General features: G+C 33.2%; 1 protein-coding gene across 1 annotated transcript in view; it reads left to right on the top strand.

Moving 5' to 3' along the window:
- EYS (eyes shut homolog (Drosophila)) overlaps positions 1 to 15,956 on the top strand; it is a 1,343,277-nt gene that overhangs the window by 484,913 nt on the left and 842,408 nt on the right. The window contains 2 exon segments of the mRNA XM_021084496.1: positions 180 to 258; positions 11,165 to 11,364. Of these exon segments, the coding sequence (XP_020940155.1) occupies positions 180 to 258; positions 11,165 to 11,364 (279 nt within the window).

Here is a 15,956-nt window from a genome sequence, read left to right as displayed (position 1 = left end):
GATTTGTTCTTTCAGTCCAGTCACCTTGAAGGGTAAGAAACCAGAAATAGACTCTGCCTTCTTTCATTCATGGGAATATGCCTTTTTACCTGAACTGGAAAAGACAAAAATTAAATGGTAACACTCTTGAAATTATGGTTTAATACCTTATTTACTTAAAATTTAATTCTATATTTCAGATGCATAGAGTTCACTGATGAGCATCAATGTTCATGTGATGCAGAATGGACTAGTGCAAAATGTGAGATCAAGATTAACGTAAGTTTTATAATTTTTATTAACTATAATTTAAAAGAAGTATCAAATAGTTAGCAGATATTTGGTCCTGTCCAAAAAATCCATAAGACATTTGTTCTACACCAAAAGGTCCTTGATAGTTTGTCCTGTGCAAAACATTGTGGAACAGTCCAAATACGCTCTTGGATGTTTTAAATAGGACAAAGTGCCCTGCAGGAACCAAGCTACTTACTGTAGGTTCCAGAGTCATTATTTCAGCAATTACTGATGATTTCTGCTCCATCTCTACCTTTCCTCTTTGGAATTTCTATTTGCTTGCTCCAAACAAAACTAAAAATCACAGCTTCTTTCACCCCCTCTGCTTCATCTTGCTACCATAAATTTCTGCAATCTAGAGTCCTCATTCAAGTAAATCAGTAGAAATGGTCATTGTCCAATGGGCTCAGAAAGCTTGTGATTTGCCTTCCACCTCCCTCTCTTTGCTCTTAGGACACAGGTGTTTCTGGATGTGTAGAAATGAGAGTAGATTAAATTGATCTATTCACTGTAAGGAGAAAATAAGTACAGAATGAATGTATCAACACATGGGTGCACGTAGAGAACTGTGGAATCTGTAATGAGTGCAGAATCTGTCTTCTGATCTTCAGGCATAGAATCTAATGTGATTGACACATGCTATTTTGTATAGAATGACTCATCTGCTGAGAAGGGTTGGTTACCTGAAGTTTAAGACCATTCTTGGTGGGTGAGGATCCCATGAGCCTCCTGGATAATGGGAAGCTCTTCCAAATCCTTCCTGGCTGCCAGTGACATGGTAAAGGAAGGAAACACATGCAATTGGAGATTGTGACACTATGGATATTTTATTTAAATCCTTTGTGTTTCTTTCCTTCATTAGTATAGTCTCTATATCACAGGGCCATTGTGTGATGATATACATAAATGTGGGAGATACTCAGTAAATAATGCAGTTAGAGGGAGAAACAGAAGTGAATTGCTGTTTTGCTCCTTACCTGCTGTGTGCTCTAGGACAGACCACTTGTATTCCAAAATCATATTTTAGCTATTAAATGAGAGTAATCACAGTAACTATGTCTTAAGTTGTTTTGAGAATTAAACTAGATAATGTGTGGAAATCAACTAGCACATTTTCTGACATATTATTTTTTAAAAGCTTAATTATTTATTGATGTGATGTTGATTTGATTCTATATACAGAAAGCCATACTTGATGTGGAAAAAGAGGGATTGTAATTAAGAAATTCCCTAACAGAGAACAGAGGAAGGATGTATCTTATCTGTACTGTTGCATATATTGGCTGCAATAATCTCTAAAACCCTGTCTCTTGATACTGTAAATGTGGTATTGTTCTTCTAAAATAAATATATGAAAAAAGAAAATTTTTTACATATCAATTTGTATATATTCATACACACATTATAAGAATATTTGTTAAAATTCTACCTATATACTTCTTGATGCTTTTTCTTAATATTTTTATTTTTATTTTTTTAGTTTTTGGCTTCACCCATGGCATGTGGAAGTTCTAAGGCCAAGAATCAAACCCACTCCTCAGCAGCAATCCACAGTAGTGACAACTCTGTATACTTAACACAGCTAGGCACCTGGCAACTCTTTAATATTTTCATTTTAACATAAAGTTAAACTTATTATGTTCTTTATTCACTGACTTTTGGTTTCACCTGGTGTGTCTTAGGGAACATTCCATTGTAATGCACAGAGTCCTGACTCATCCTAATAGCTACAAAGTATTCCAAATAAGTGTTGAGGAGCCACACTTATTAAATGAGAATATGAGCATACCAGCTGCCCTAGATCCTATCAAATGAAATTATTTTTTTTAAAAAAGTGTTGACTAATTTGATGAGAAAAATGTAGCATATCATTTTGATGTCTATTTTCCCAAGTTATTTTGAAGACTGAACACATTTCCATGTGATTATTCCATATGCGACCTGTATTTATTTATTTGTGTCTTGTCCACAAGACTTTGACTAGTAGTATTTTTCTTTGGATTTTTTTTGCCCTTTTCTTTTTTGTTTTTTTTTTAAATATTATTTAAAATTATAGGTAAGATCCACTAGACTCTGCAAAATTACATACCTTGTCTAGAGCTTGGCCATTCGTGCTTTGTAAAACTTGTAAATTATGAGATTTTCATATTTTTCTTTTTATTTATGATACTAGGCTTTGCCTCTCTTTTTAGAAGGTCCTTTCATATAGGAATATTTAAATTATTTTATTATATAATTTTAGGTCTAACAGAACTTTTAATACTTTAACTCATGGTGAATATTTTGCTATAGTTGATGAAAGGTAGGAATCTAATTTTTTCAAAGTATAATCAATTTTCCAAGAACTTTTATGAAGTATCTATTATTTCTGTATTGTTTGGGGATGCTTCATTTTTTCATGCACTAGTTTCCTATATATGGATCATTATAAGACAATTTACTCCATTTCTTTTCTTTTTAAACATCTTATCCTGCCATCTGTGTTAATTATTATAGTGCAGTGAAAAATTTTGTGTCTTTTAATTAACAGTTATTGCATTCCAAATATATTTTTGATCATTCATTCTGTAAATATTAAATAATTAAAATCTATGAAAATCTGAGATACAGCAATCATTAGGTATACCTCCTGCCTCACCAGCTACAGTTGGAGATACGGATTATGAGTAGAGATATGTATCCTACTCAGCTCACCTATTTTTTGTAACTTTCTCTATGTTGCAATGCCTAGTGCCAAAGTGGTTTCTTAGAGTTCTCTGAAATGTTGCCTCCTGGGCTACAGTCCTTGTTTTGCCCCAAATAAAACTTTACTCACAACTCCCAATTGTGCCTTTTTTTTTCTTTTCAGTTGACACCAGATAACAGATTCTAAAGGGTATCCACAAACTTAAGCTCAAGGCTGTCTTTTTAGTCTAAAGAAACAAAAGCAGTGGTGAAACATAGGCAGTACGGATAGAAAAGAACTCTGAAGTCAATGTGGGATAGAATGAAGCTCCTGGGAACGTGTAAAAGCAATGTTTTGTTAGGGCTTAAGGTTTAAAAGCACAAGCAAAAAACTTTTTTGGCCAATCTGATGGGGCAAGATTAAAAATATTAAAAGTACCGCTAGATAAAAGCAAATGCATGATTGCGTGCTTGGGTATGGAATGGATGCCATAGTGCACCTCGCTATACATACACATATAGGCATACACACACACACACACAGAAAAGAGTAATATTGAAAACAGATATTTTCCCTTTTGTTGTTGTTGTTGTTGTAGAAGAATAACTGCTATAAGGGAGTAGTTTTTGTTTTGAAATGATTATAGAATAAAGAAAAGAATCAAGACATTCTCAGATGAAGAAAACTAAGAATTTATAGTGAGCAGAAGAACTAACGGAAGTTTTATACACAGAAAGGAAATGGCTAAAGAATGAACTGAGTGTGTGTGTATTTGTATTTGTAGCTTTTCAAGTGTGAGCTGAGATTTATAATGGGCTTTTTATATAATAAGATTTTTACCTTTTTTTCACTGTATACATTATGCACATTTTCCTATTTTTTTGTTAATGCTTAATTAGCATGTAGTGGACATTCAAAAGCTTTCTTTTTGTGTATCCAGATATACTGATACTTCTTTCTAAGTTTTCTGTGATTTGAGACATGTTTAAAAAGGACTTATTCAAAGAGTTCTAGTATTTTTCTCAATAGCGATTGCTCCATCAGTACACTTTGAGTTGGGATCCCCCACCAGATGGTCAGCTGTTTCCCAAAAGTCATTGTAGAAAATATTTATCTTATTCAATTGAAAACATATCTTTAAAAAATAAGGAAGATCTCATAAGTAGAAATTTTCATTACACACACAGATTTCATTTTATCTATCATCGGAAATTATTCTGCATTTATATATGTGTATAAAGTTCTATTTTATTCTCGTTAATATCCTATTGTATGGAGACACCATATTTATTTAGTCAGTTACCTGTTAATGGAGATTTAAGACATTTTATTTATTTATTTATTTATTGTCTTTTTTTTTTTTTTTGGTCTTTTTAGGGCATCACCTGCAGCATATGGAGGTTCCCAGGCTAGGGGTCTAAGTGTAGCTGTAGACGCTGGCCTACCCCGCAGCCACAGCAACACGGGATCCAAGCCACATCTGTGACTTAAACCACAGCTCACGGCAACACCAAATCCTTAACCAACTGAGCAAGGCCAGGGATCAAGCCCACAACCTCATGGTTCCTAGTGGGATTCATTTCCACTGTGCTACCGCAGGAACTCCTAAGATATTTTTAGATTATTGCTCTTAAAAATTATGTCTTAGATGCAGAAGTTTGAGTATTTCATAGTAGGAAGTAATCATTCATCTTTTCAAAACTCTCTTCATGCTCATTTTATTTTTTTATTTTTTTGGGTGTCTTTCCTTTTGGCTTCACAGACCATTTCTTTCCCACCATATCTGTGTGTTTATTAGGCATCTTCTACATACTTTTCTGTGTATTCTCTCTGTCTACTCCATTGTTTTCCCTGGTCCATAAATCTTGAATCTTCAAGACAAGGGCAGATTTCTATCACAGATCATGACAAGAGTGAACTTTCTGAATCAGAAGAGAAAAACAGGTGGAGGAAAGGGGAATTACACTTCCTAACCCAGTCTTTCTTGACCACTAACACCAATCCCATATCCTATGCAATCCTATACAGATTCCTTAGCAATGTTTAATCAAAGTGCTCTAAGTTTTAGGATTATTTGCTCAAGTTTGGAACCTCATTTCTCCAAGTTAGAGTCCAATATACTACCAAGATCTTGAATATACAATTTAGATTTCTTTTTGCAATTTTCTTTTGTTTACCTTAAGAATTAGGAGTGATATTAAGTATTGCTTTTTTAATGGGTTTGAAATTGCATTATCTTTAAAAACTGTTGAATTATGTGTCATGGAATTTGACCTTATGTCTAGTTTCAGCCCTGAGGTACTTTTCTTTCTTATGTAGATTCATTTGCACATTTTCAGGCAGTTTCTTAGACAATGGTTTTGTTTTTTCATTTCATTGGCCCTCTTTCCTGGAAGTACTGCCAAACACATTTTCAATAAATAAATACAAATTAATATATTTACTGAAAAAAATCCCAATTTTTATGTCATAATCTCATTTGATATGTTGAAATAATAAAGTTAATAGTACATTTTCTTTACATCAAAACATCATAAGTCAGAGTTCCTATTGTGGCTCGACAGTAACAAACCTGACTAGTATGCATGAGGACACAGTTTCCAGCTCTGGCTTCTCTCAATGGGTTAAGGATCTGGCATTGCTATGAGCTGCCGTGTAGTAGCAGTCATTGCTTGGATCTGGCATTGCTGTGGCTGTGGCTGTGGTGTAGGCTGGCAGCTACAGCTCCGATTCGACTCCTACCCTGGGAACTTCCATAAGCCATGGGTGCAACCCTTAAAAGAACAAATAATAATAATAATAATAATAATAGTAATAATAATAATGTCATATTAAGTCCAGAATCAAACAAAATCTTTTCCCTATTAACTTCTGTAGACCTATATTCAACCATGTAAGTTTGGGAAAGAAAAAAAGAAAGAAGCATATAAAATTATATTGGAAGTAAACCTTAGTGATATTAAGTATTTACCATTTACCCTGTCCTATGTATAGTTCCACAACCAAGGAATCTCTTTGAGAGAAGTCAAAAGATTTGGTGGTACAATGAGCCCTTAAGTGGAATTCAGGCATTTAGTGTCTATGTGATTTTATGCTGTTGTCTCTTATTATAGGACCTTGTTGAATTCACTCCAGTACCCTTGGGCTTGTCATCATCCTTGAATGAAGTAAAATCATTGGACTAGATTCTTGCTTCCCATGTTTGGTCCACAAACTAGCAGCAACAGTATCATCTGGGAATTAGTTAGAAATTGAGAAACACAGGCCCCCTCCCAAAGAGTTTTAATATGCTATTAGGAAGCTATCCAGAGAATTCACATGCAATTTAGGTTTTAGAAACTGTCCACTATGTTGGTAGGTTTTATTCTAGAGCTGCACAGCATTCAAGAAATTCTATGAAACTTAGTAGGTCTTTGCAGTGGATAAGGTAGGGCTCTCATGGGTACCATGTCCTGTTTTCACTCTTCAAAGAGACAGTTCCATGATTACCTGTTTAACGTGTTTTGTTTGGCTAAGATCTTATTCAAGAAAAGTGTTCCAACTTTAAAAACAGCAGAGCTAAAATCAAAACATCATTGGAGGAGAGAAATGCTATGATAAAGAAGATCTCAGATAAAAACTGTCAGAGTGGTAACAGGCACATTTAGTAGTCTGAGCAGTCCACAGTGAATACATCATTGCTCTGATACTCTTACACTTCTGTATATTTCCTGGCTTGGGATCCTGAATGCAGGTTGAATGAACATTGACATCTAGCTCAATTGTCTAGATTGCCATGGTTTGCAGCATTACCTCAGCTTCCTTCTCTTTCTCTAAGCTACCAGCCTTTTGTTTCTTTCCTTTTCTAAATTAAATTAGTAAATTCTTCTTAGGAAGCACTTTATTATATTAAATAGTGGATAGAAAAGTAATATAAATAATGATGAACAAAAGGAAAAGCATCTTTCTTAATTTTTGAATGAGGAAAGATCAAGAACTTTAAATGGTATTTGATTTTTTTCTAAAAAAGAAATTGCTTTTGTATTTCCCATTAAGTTTTCTAATTAATTTAGTAAGAGATTCTTGTAAACCCTAGAGACAGAACTTTTGGCAATCTAAAATACTATCTCTTTCTTCCCATTGGAGATATAATTCAATTAGTTTATGTAATGCTTTCTAATAAATCAGTCTAAATATACCCTGCCATAGGGCTAAGAGGGAAACGTGGTTTCCATGCCATTCCCTGTGGAAGTTTGCATTTACACTCCATAAAAATAACTGCAATACCTGCCCCAAGTCTAAATGCCCTTGGCTATCCTTAAGGAGTTCACATTTTTAGCAAATGTAGGGCTAATATCAGAATGATATTCATTTATAGAATGAATGAATTAGTGATAACTCTATCACTTGGGTACATGTAAAAGATCACCATCTGTGTTCCAAGCATGACTTGAGTTTTTTTTGATTCAAGTGCACAATTTCTTATTTAAAGTGGCACTAATTAAGCTTGCCAGTGATTTTGACAAACCTTTAATTTTCCATTTGATACATGGTATGAATGCAACAGATCCCACATTAGCCTTGTCAGTTTGAGTTTTTATTGTTATATTAACACCTCTCAGAAGTCATTAAATGTTTATAGGCAGGAGTGTCAATTAATGATAGCTGTAGAAAATACCACTTTTCAGGGTGAAATGTTGAAAAAGTCTCATTTTGGATAGGCAGTTGTCCTGGAAGATATAATAACTTGAATTCCCAGAGTGCAAATGAATCCTATTTGTATACATTTACTAAGAAATTATGTGTAAACAACATATTGAGAATACATTTTTAAAAGTTTTGCTAATCTTGTCACAAAGTTCCAGACTTATAGATGAAAATCTTACCAGAGTTACATTACATTGAAAAGTGGTGTCATACCATTTTTATGGCACAATTCTCTGTGCTTTTCAAAATATCAGCATGTATGTAATATCTAAAATGTGAACTTAAGAAATATGTGGTATGATTTGGTAGACAACAGATGTACTGAGGAACTCATTTTCTATTCTAAGTTCCAAATGACTTAAATGGAAGCTGACAAGTTCCTTGGCTTTCAGAATATAAAGGAAAGAAGATGGCATTTACTGAACAGCTATTATGTCCCAAGAATAGGACTAATTGCTTTATATTCATTATTTTACTTAATTATCATAAGAAATTGTATGAGGTGAATGATATTATTGCCATTTTATGCATAAATGGACCTACAATAAATTGAATACCTTTGCAGATTGAATAAAAGTAGAAGTATACAAATATTCTAAAGCTTAAAAAGAAAGAGACATATTATCCAGGTTCCTCTGACTCCACAACACCCCTGTACTTCTAGAATGCTGGACATAAGTCTGGACATAAGTCTGGACACATGCATAAGAAAAGTGGTTAATTAAAAGATTATGATCAAATATACATGCTGGACATAAGTCTGGACACATGCATAAGAAAAGTGGTTAATTAAATTATCATCAAATGTACATTAAGAATCTGGATCAAGGTGGCAATAGTTGAGGCTCTGAATTTCCCTCCTGCCAGAGACACACTGAATGTACATTCAAGCACAGAACAATTATTCCTCTAAGAAACCCAAAAACCAGCTGAGTAATGACTGTGCAGAAGCAACTGAGAAATAAATACATTGAAATGCAGAGGAAAGGCTGAGATCCACTCTCACCATAAACCCCACACCTGGGACAGCACTATACAATAAGGAGAGAATCCCTAACTTCTAGCTCTCCCTGAGAAATGATGGGTTTGGACCCCACACCTAGCATCTCAAAATGTTAACTGTAAAAACATAGAGCTTTTCTATGCATTCAAAGTTAAGTTTTTAGCATCTTAAAATATTTTTTAAAAACCCGCAATAATCAGTCATGTTTCTAACAATAAACTATCAGAAAGAGAAATTAAGAAAACAATCCCATTTACAATAGAAAAAAAAAGAATATTATACTTAGAAATAAGTTTAACCAAGTTGATGATAGTTCTGTACAAAGAAAACTATAAAATATTAATGTAATAAATTGAAGACACAAAAAATGGAAAGATTTTCCTTATTTATGAATTGAAAGAATTGATATCATTAAAATGTTTATACTACTCAAGCAATCTACACATTGTAACCTTTATAAGAACTCCCATTTTCACTGAAATAGAATAAATAATCCTAATATCCATATGGAACCTCAAAAAACCCCAGATAGCCACAGAAATCCTGATAAAGGAGAACAAAGCTGGAAACATCAACTTCCTAATTTCAAACTATATACAAAGCTATATTAACCAAAACAGTATGATATTGGCATAAAAACACATATAGACCAATGGAACAGAATAGAAAGCCAAGAAATAAATCTGCACAAATGTATTTAATTAAGAATATACACTGCAGAAAGGAAATTCTCTTCAGGAGTTCCCATTATGGCTCAGTGGTTAATGAATCTGACTAGGAACCATAAGGATGCAGGTTCGATCCCTGGCCTTGCTCAGTGGGTTAAGGACCTTGTGTTGCTGTGAGCTGTGATGTAGTTCACAGATGTGGCTCGAATCCCACATTGCTGTGGCTATGGCATAGGCCTGTCTGGTGGAGGTGCCAGTTCAATCCCCAGCCCAGCTTAGGGGTTAACACTCCAGCATTATTGTAGCTATGATACAGGTTAAAGCATTGGCCCTGGCCTGGAAACTTCCGCATGCCATGGAGGCACCTGAAGAAAAAAAAAAAAAAAAAAGTGATTACTGACTGTTCTCCAAAGAAGCCATATAAATGACTAACAGGTATATTAAAAGGTGCTCAATGTCACTAATCATCACGGAAATGCAAGTCAAAGCCACAATAAGATATCATTTCATTCCTGTTAAGATGTCTATTATCAAAAAGACAAGAGACAACAAATGCAGAGGATGTACATGCAAAGGATGTAGAGAAAAGGAAGCCCTTATGCACTGCTGGTGAGAATGTAAATTGGTAAATGACTGTGGGAAAACAGTATGGAGATTTTTCAGGAAATTAAAATGAAACTACCATATGATCCAGTAATCAACTTCTGGGTAAATGTTCAAGGGAAATGAAACCATTATGTTGAAGAGAGAGCTGCGCATATGTTCATTGCAGCATTACTCACAGTAGCAAAGATATGAAAACAACCTAAGTGTCCATCAACAGATGACTGGATACAGAAAATGGGATAGCTATATGTACAATGGAATATTATTCAGCCTTAAAAAAGAAGAAACCCCTGCCATTTGTGACAACACTGATAAGCCTGGAGGGCATTATGCTAAGTGAAATAAGCCAGACTGAAAGACAGAACTATATTGTATCACTTATATGTGAATGCTGAAAAAAAAAGTTAAAAGTACAGAAAGAAGTACAGGGAATAGAGTGGTGGTTGCCAGGGCCCCAGAAGTTAGGGGGAAGGGAAAAATAGGGTACAAATTTCAGTTATAAGCTGAGTAAATTCTGGGAATCTAAAATATAACATGGTGACTATAGTTGATAATGCTGTATTGTATTATTAATATTTACTAAAAAAATAGAACTTGTGTTTCACTACCCTGACCCAAACCAAAAAAAGTAAATATGCGATATGATGGACATGTTATCTTGATAAACATATACGCAATGTGTGTACACAATACACTTTTCATGATGTAGATATATATCATCACATTTTACACTTTATATTTCAGAGTTTTATAAAATGTGTTATATTTCAATAAAGCTGAAAACATATACATTAATTAATTCTGGTGAAAAAAAATGAATGGTATAAAAACTCAGATATTTTAGATGTTTTGTCTTTTAGAGGGGTATAAGTCAATTATGAATTGTCTATTCTAAGTATGTGATCAAACCCATTATTAGTCATTATCCAAGACAGCAAAGTTAAACTGGGACTGTCCCAGGCAAATGGGGATGTATGTAGATATCAAGGGTCAGTGAATTCCAGATATGCATATCGTACATAATTTAATAAAGTCTAATAATTTTTTTTCTGAAAAATCAACGAGTTATTTGACAAGTATTTCTGGTGATAAAATTAAAAATCACTTATTATTAGCAATACATATTTCAGTTTTTAGAGTAAGGGAAAATTAGATAAGCTTGCAAATTAGTTTCCTTAAAATGTTCAAATAAGAATATAATTTTAAACAAATTTCTAGACTTAACACTAATAATCAAATTTAATTCTCTCTCTGCTAATTTAGGACTGCACATCCATCCTCTCTACAAATGAAGGCTTCTGCCAGAAGGCAGCCCACAGCTTTCCTTGCATTTGCTCAAGCCAATCCAGTGATACATACTGTGAAGTAAATATCAGCAGTTGTGCTGAGCCTGTGCTGAATACAGTCTTCTGGCTTAATGGAGGGATTTGTGTTGATGGACATGGACACACGTTTTACTGCAGGTCAGTATTCATTTATCCATGAATAACTACATGTCCATTATGAAAGCTTATAAACATCCCACTAGTAAGGCACTCTGAAATGCAGAAACTAAGCTTTTATGTAAGTTTTCATCTTTAAAAATGCAGTCCTAAACTAGAAATCAACAATTCTAAAAAAAGCATTGCTCATATATTTTTCCAAATACCAAGTATTCATATCAACCCAAGTTGGACTCTCAAATGTAATTGTTGCTCATTTTATAACTGTTTCATATATCCTCTTTCCCGAATTGGGTTCTTAATCCTTTTCTTAAAATTACTCCACATGAATGACTTACAAATAGTTCATATTTATAGCATACTTAACCAGAGATTCATCTCTCACTACTGTATTTCCCTTCTAAGATCTTAACAATTATAAAGTTTTTAAGATTTAAATAAATTCACCTGTCGCTGCATTTTTAAACCAATTATTATTTAAGGTATATTTTTTAATTTCTTAAGAGATGAATTTTCATTACCTTTGTTTTTTGTGGTTTTTATCATTTGTTTTTTGTTTTGTTTGTTTTCACCAACAAAATGAGTTTATTAAAGAATAGCAGAGGAATTGCAATTCAGAGCAATTAAGCTATAGCCAACATCACAGGCAAGCTGGGTAAACAAAAAAACGAATATTACTTTATAGAGAAAAAGGGAAAAGTTGGGAGGGGCTAATATGAACAAAGGTCTGTTGGAGGAAAAGAGAGAGTTTGGAGCAGTGATGGCTTCTCATTGGCTGTGTTATGAAGTTTTCCATTGGCTGAGCTTGTTGTTGGGCAAGGAGAAAATCTTCGTTCCTCCTGCTGGAGCATTAAGATTGAGACCTTCTTGCTTAGAAATGTAAAGCTGCAATGGATGGTGTGTGTATGAGTACTCCTACTTCAAAAATTTCTGAATTGATTTTAAATGATGTTTCTCTTTATTAATTTTTATGCTGATTTTAAACTAAACATGTCTAAGTCTGTTGTTTATGATTAGCAATATACATAATATGTTGGTCTTTTGTGAATTTAGCCATTATCTGTTTAATTTAAAAAATATTAATGAACCCAGATATTTTAAAAAAGAAAAAACTCACTTTACCTTTTTTTCTCTGTGTCGGTTTGATTTGGAAAAAGATGATGTTAAGTTAATATTTCTGAGCAACCATTTCTGTTAAAATATCATAAATTACTGAACGGTTAGTTGACCATGCGTATTATTTAATAGTAAATTTTATCTGTTATTTATATATCTTATCAGTTGCTTATCTTTAAATTATTAATATAATCTGCCTTGTATTCAATACTGCCACTACCATACATTTTGCTCAGTATCTATGACACATTCTTGACCTTTTATTTATTTTAATCCCTGCAAAATCATTTTATTTGAGTCATAGATACAGATTTCACATAATCCCAAGATTATTATATTTTCATTTAACATATACATACAGTATTTATTATGATGATGCAAGTTTTATTTATTACATATTGCCTAATATGCCATTTTCATTTGTTCTATGTGAGTGTATATGTGTTTATGTTTTAAATTATATTTTGTATTTTTGAGCATAGATTTTGCTTATTTTTCTCTGGCAGTATGTAAACATATTTTTTAATATCAGTGCTAATTACATATAATGAAATTATAAAAATGATCATTTGGCCATAGCAAGCACCCTCCAGATTATAACCTAATTAGGAGTTGAATTAAGTCGGCAACAGAATGTTGAGCATTTATTCTCAATTGATATAATGCTTTAAACCAGAGTTCCATTCATGGAAATATTTTTAAATCAAAAAATTAGAAATAAGTGTACCTAAATCTAAAATGTATGTTTTCACAACATGAATAGTATTTGTTAAATCAAGTACTATAAAAGCTGCTCTATCAATGTTCCTTTTGGGGGATGTTATCCATCAACTAGTTAGTCTGACCTTAAGATGTGAACTCAATGGAATTCAGAATGAAGACACTGCTTCTTCTAGGCATCTCTAAGGGACAAGGGTAGGCATTCATTATTGCTACAAGGTTATTCAAAAACATTTGAATATCCATGTGTATTCAAAATTTTCATTGCTAATTCAAGGTGCCCAAAAGCCCGGAAAATCTGTGAATGGTGAACGCTTGAGGGCAGTGCAGATTCTAGGGGACTTGCACAGTGACTGGGAGGATCCAACACAGTTGGTGCCAAAATAGCACAGTCCCCAGACAATTTATTACAAAGGAAACTCATATTATGGGAGGGAGACCTTTGCAAGTTAAGTCATCAGATTTCTACTTGCCTAAGGATAAACCTGTGATATATTTATTTAAAACATGATAAAAAAAATTTTTTAATATAAAAATATATCAAACTTATTGTTTAAATCTCTATTTTGCATTCTTCAAATTTAATTTTTAAACTCTTATTCTTAAAAATGTGATGAAATATTTAGTTATTGTCTTCTTTATGCTTATTTTCCTGAACACATACAAATCAATGTTAATGTCTTGGTTCTTATTGCTGGTATATTTGTTAGTCAGCTTTCAAAATTTGGTTTGATTTTAATTGGGGAAATAATTATCCAAACCTATAAATTTCCATCTTAAGAATATTTATCCTGAAGCTTTATTTTCATAAAACTTCCTTATTAAAAGATTTCAGCTCTCAATATTCTGTAGAATATTCTGTATTATTGGCTCCCTAGTGATTTCAGGAGAATTAATTTTTTTTCAGTCAAAATCTCAAGTTGTAATCACATTTAAAAAAAAAAAAACATAAAATATATTACCTGGAATGATTGCCTGGAAAATTTGACGCTTCCAACCTAAAATATTTTGTTGTGTTTTTGGCTTTACATATGGATTAGAACTTGGTGAAGTTCACATTTCTTAGATCTTACGTTGAGTGAGGAATTTACAGTAGATGCTATTATCTTGCTTTCTTCTCCATCATTGCAGAAAAGACAGCAGAGAATGGCCTACTCTCATGAACATTATGTTTTATGAACACAGTTGATTCACTTCCCTTAGTGAAAGCTGACACAGTTTTTAATTTCTTTAATTCAAAAAGGTGTATAAAATATTTATCCCAATGACTGTTATGTTGAGAACTTATAATTTAATTCCTTTCCCTTTCATCTTTGAAGTAGAAGCATTTAATTGGAATATGTGATGTTACATATTTCTTATTTATTTCTTCATGTCTGAAAGTTTTCTCATATTATTCTTCTGTTATTCTTTTGTGCATTCGTACTGGTTCAATAATTCTTCATTTTTCTTCAGATACTAATACTGCTTACATATTGTATATCACTAATTTAAACTGATTTTCATGCATATCATTCTTTTTCTTTTTGTCTTTTTAAAAAGATCCTTTTCTTTTTTTTCTTTTTTGTCTTTTTGTTGTTGCTATTTCTTGGGCCGCTCCCGGGGCATATGGAGGTTCCCAGGCTAGGGGTTGAATCGGAGCTGTAGCCACCGGCCTACGCCAGAGCCACAGCAACGCGGGATCCGAGCCGCGTCTGCAACCTACACCACAGCACGCCGGATCGTTAACCCACTGAGCAAGGGCAGGGACCAAACCCGCAACCTCATGGTTCCTAGTCAGATTCGTTAACCACTGCGCCACGATGGGAACTCCAAAAAGATCCTTTTCAATTCTCTATTTACCTCTCAACCTTTTGTTTTATGAATTTTTTTCTTATAACAAAATTATTTTCTTCTAATTTTCAATGCATGTGAACTCTTAAATAGGCATTTTATTCCATTGTAAATGGAATGCCCACTAAACAAAGAATATTGTTATTTTCAATAAATTGTTACATAATTTTTTAAGTTGACTCAGTCTCGGTTTGCAGCATGTTTATGCCAGCTTTATTGCTCATTGCTGCTGTTATCCAGATATCTTTGAATTCCAAATCTACTGGCCAAACTCTTTACTGAATTATTCCTGTGTCTACCAGACAGTTGTGAGAAGCCTGACCAGTTAAAGGACAGGAACGGAAGCATTAATACAGAGACATACCTGAGATAGCCTATTCCATTACACATGTAGACCTAGGTGAAAAATCTACGAGTGTATGGATTCATTTAAATGTCTCTACCATTCAGATTTAAATTATAGGGCTTCTGTAGGTCTGAGAAGTGTCAGATTTGTAGTTTGTTCATTACTGATTTTTCTCATGAAGACATTTGATTATTTTAGATAATTTTAACAATGATGTATAATGAGTAGCTATTATCAACTCTTCCTTCTTTCTAACATAGTTACATTTTGAAAGGCATAGAGAATCTTTCAATGGAAAAAAAAGTGAAAAAGGAGAAAAAAAGAATTACTTAAGCCTGACTGTTTAGAATGTGATCCTTGAAGATGGTAACCGAATAAGCCAGTGTTTATAGCCTGGTTTTCTCATTATGTGGTAAATACATAGGTGATGTTGCTTTGAATACTTATATAAATATGTTAACCATTTCAAACAAAATAAGTTAATATTTTTAGATAAACAGTTACTGGCTGTTAGGTGCATAGTAACATAAAATGTTCAAGTAATTCTATAACCATACTGTGGATCTTTTCTGGAGAAGTGAAACAGCATTTCAAACAC

The sequence above is a fragment of the Sus scrofa genome, chromosome 1 (genome assembly GCF_000003025.6).
Source record: "Sus scrofa isolate TJ Tabasco breed Duroc chromosome 1, Sscrofa11.1, whole genome shotgun sequence".
Taxonomy (NCBI): domain Eukaryota; kingdom Metazoa; phylum Chordata; class Mammalia; order Artiodactyla; family Suidae; genus Sus; species Sus scrofa.
Note: the sequence above shows the minus strand (reverse complement) of the source record. Positions and strands in the feature narration are given on the sequence as shown.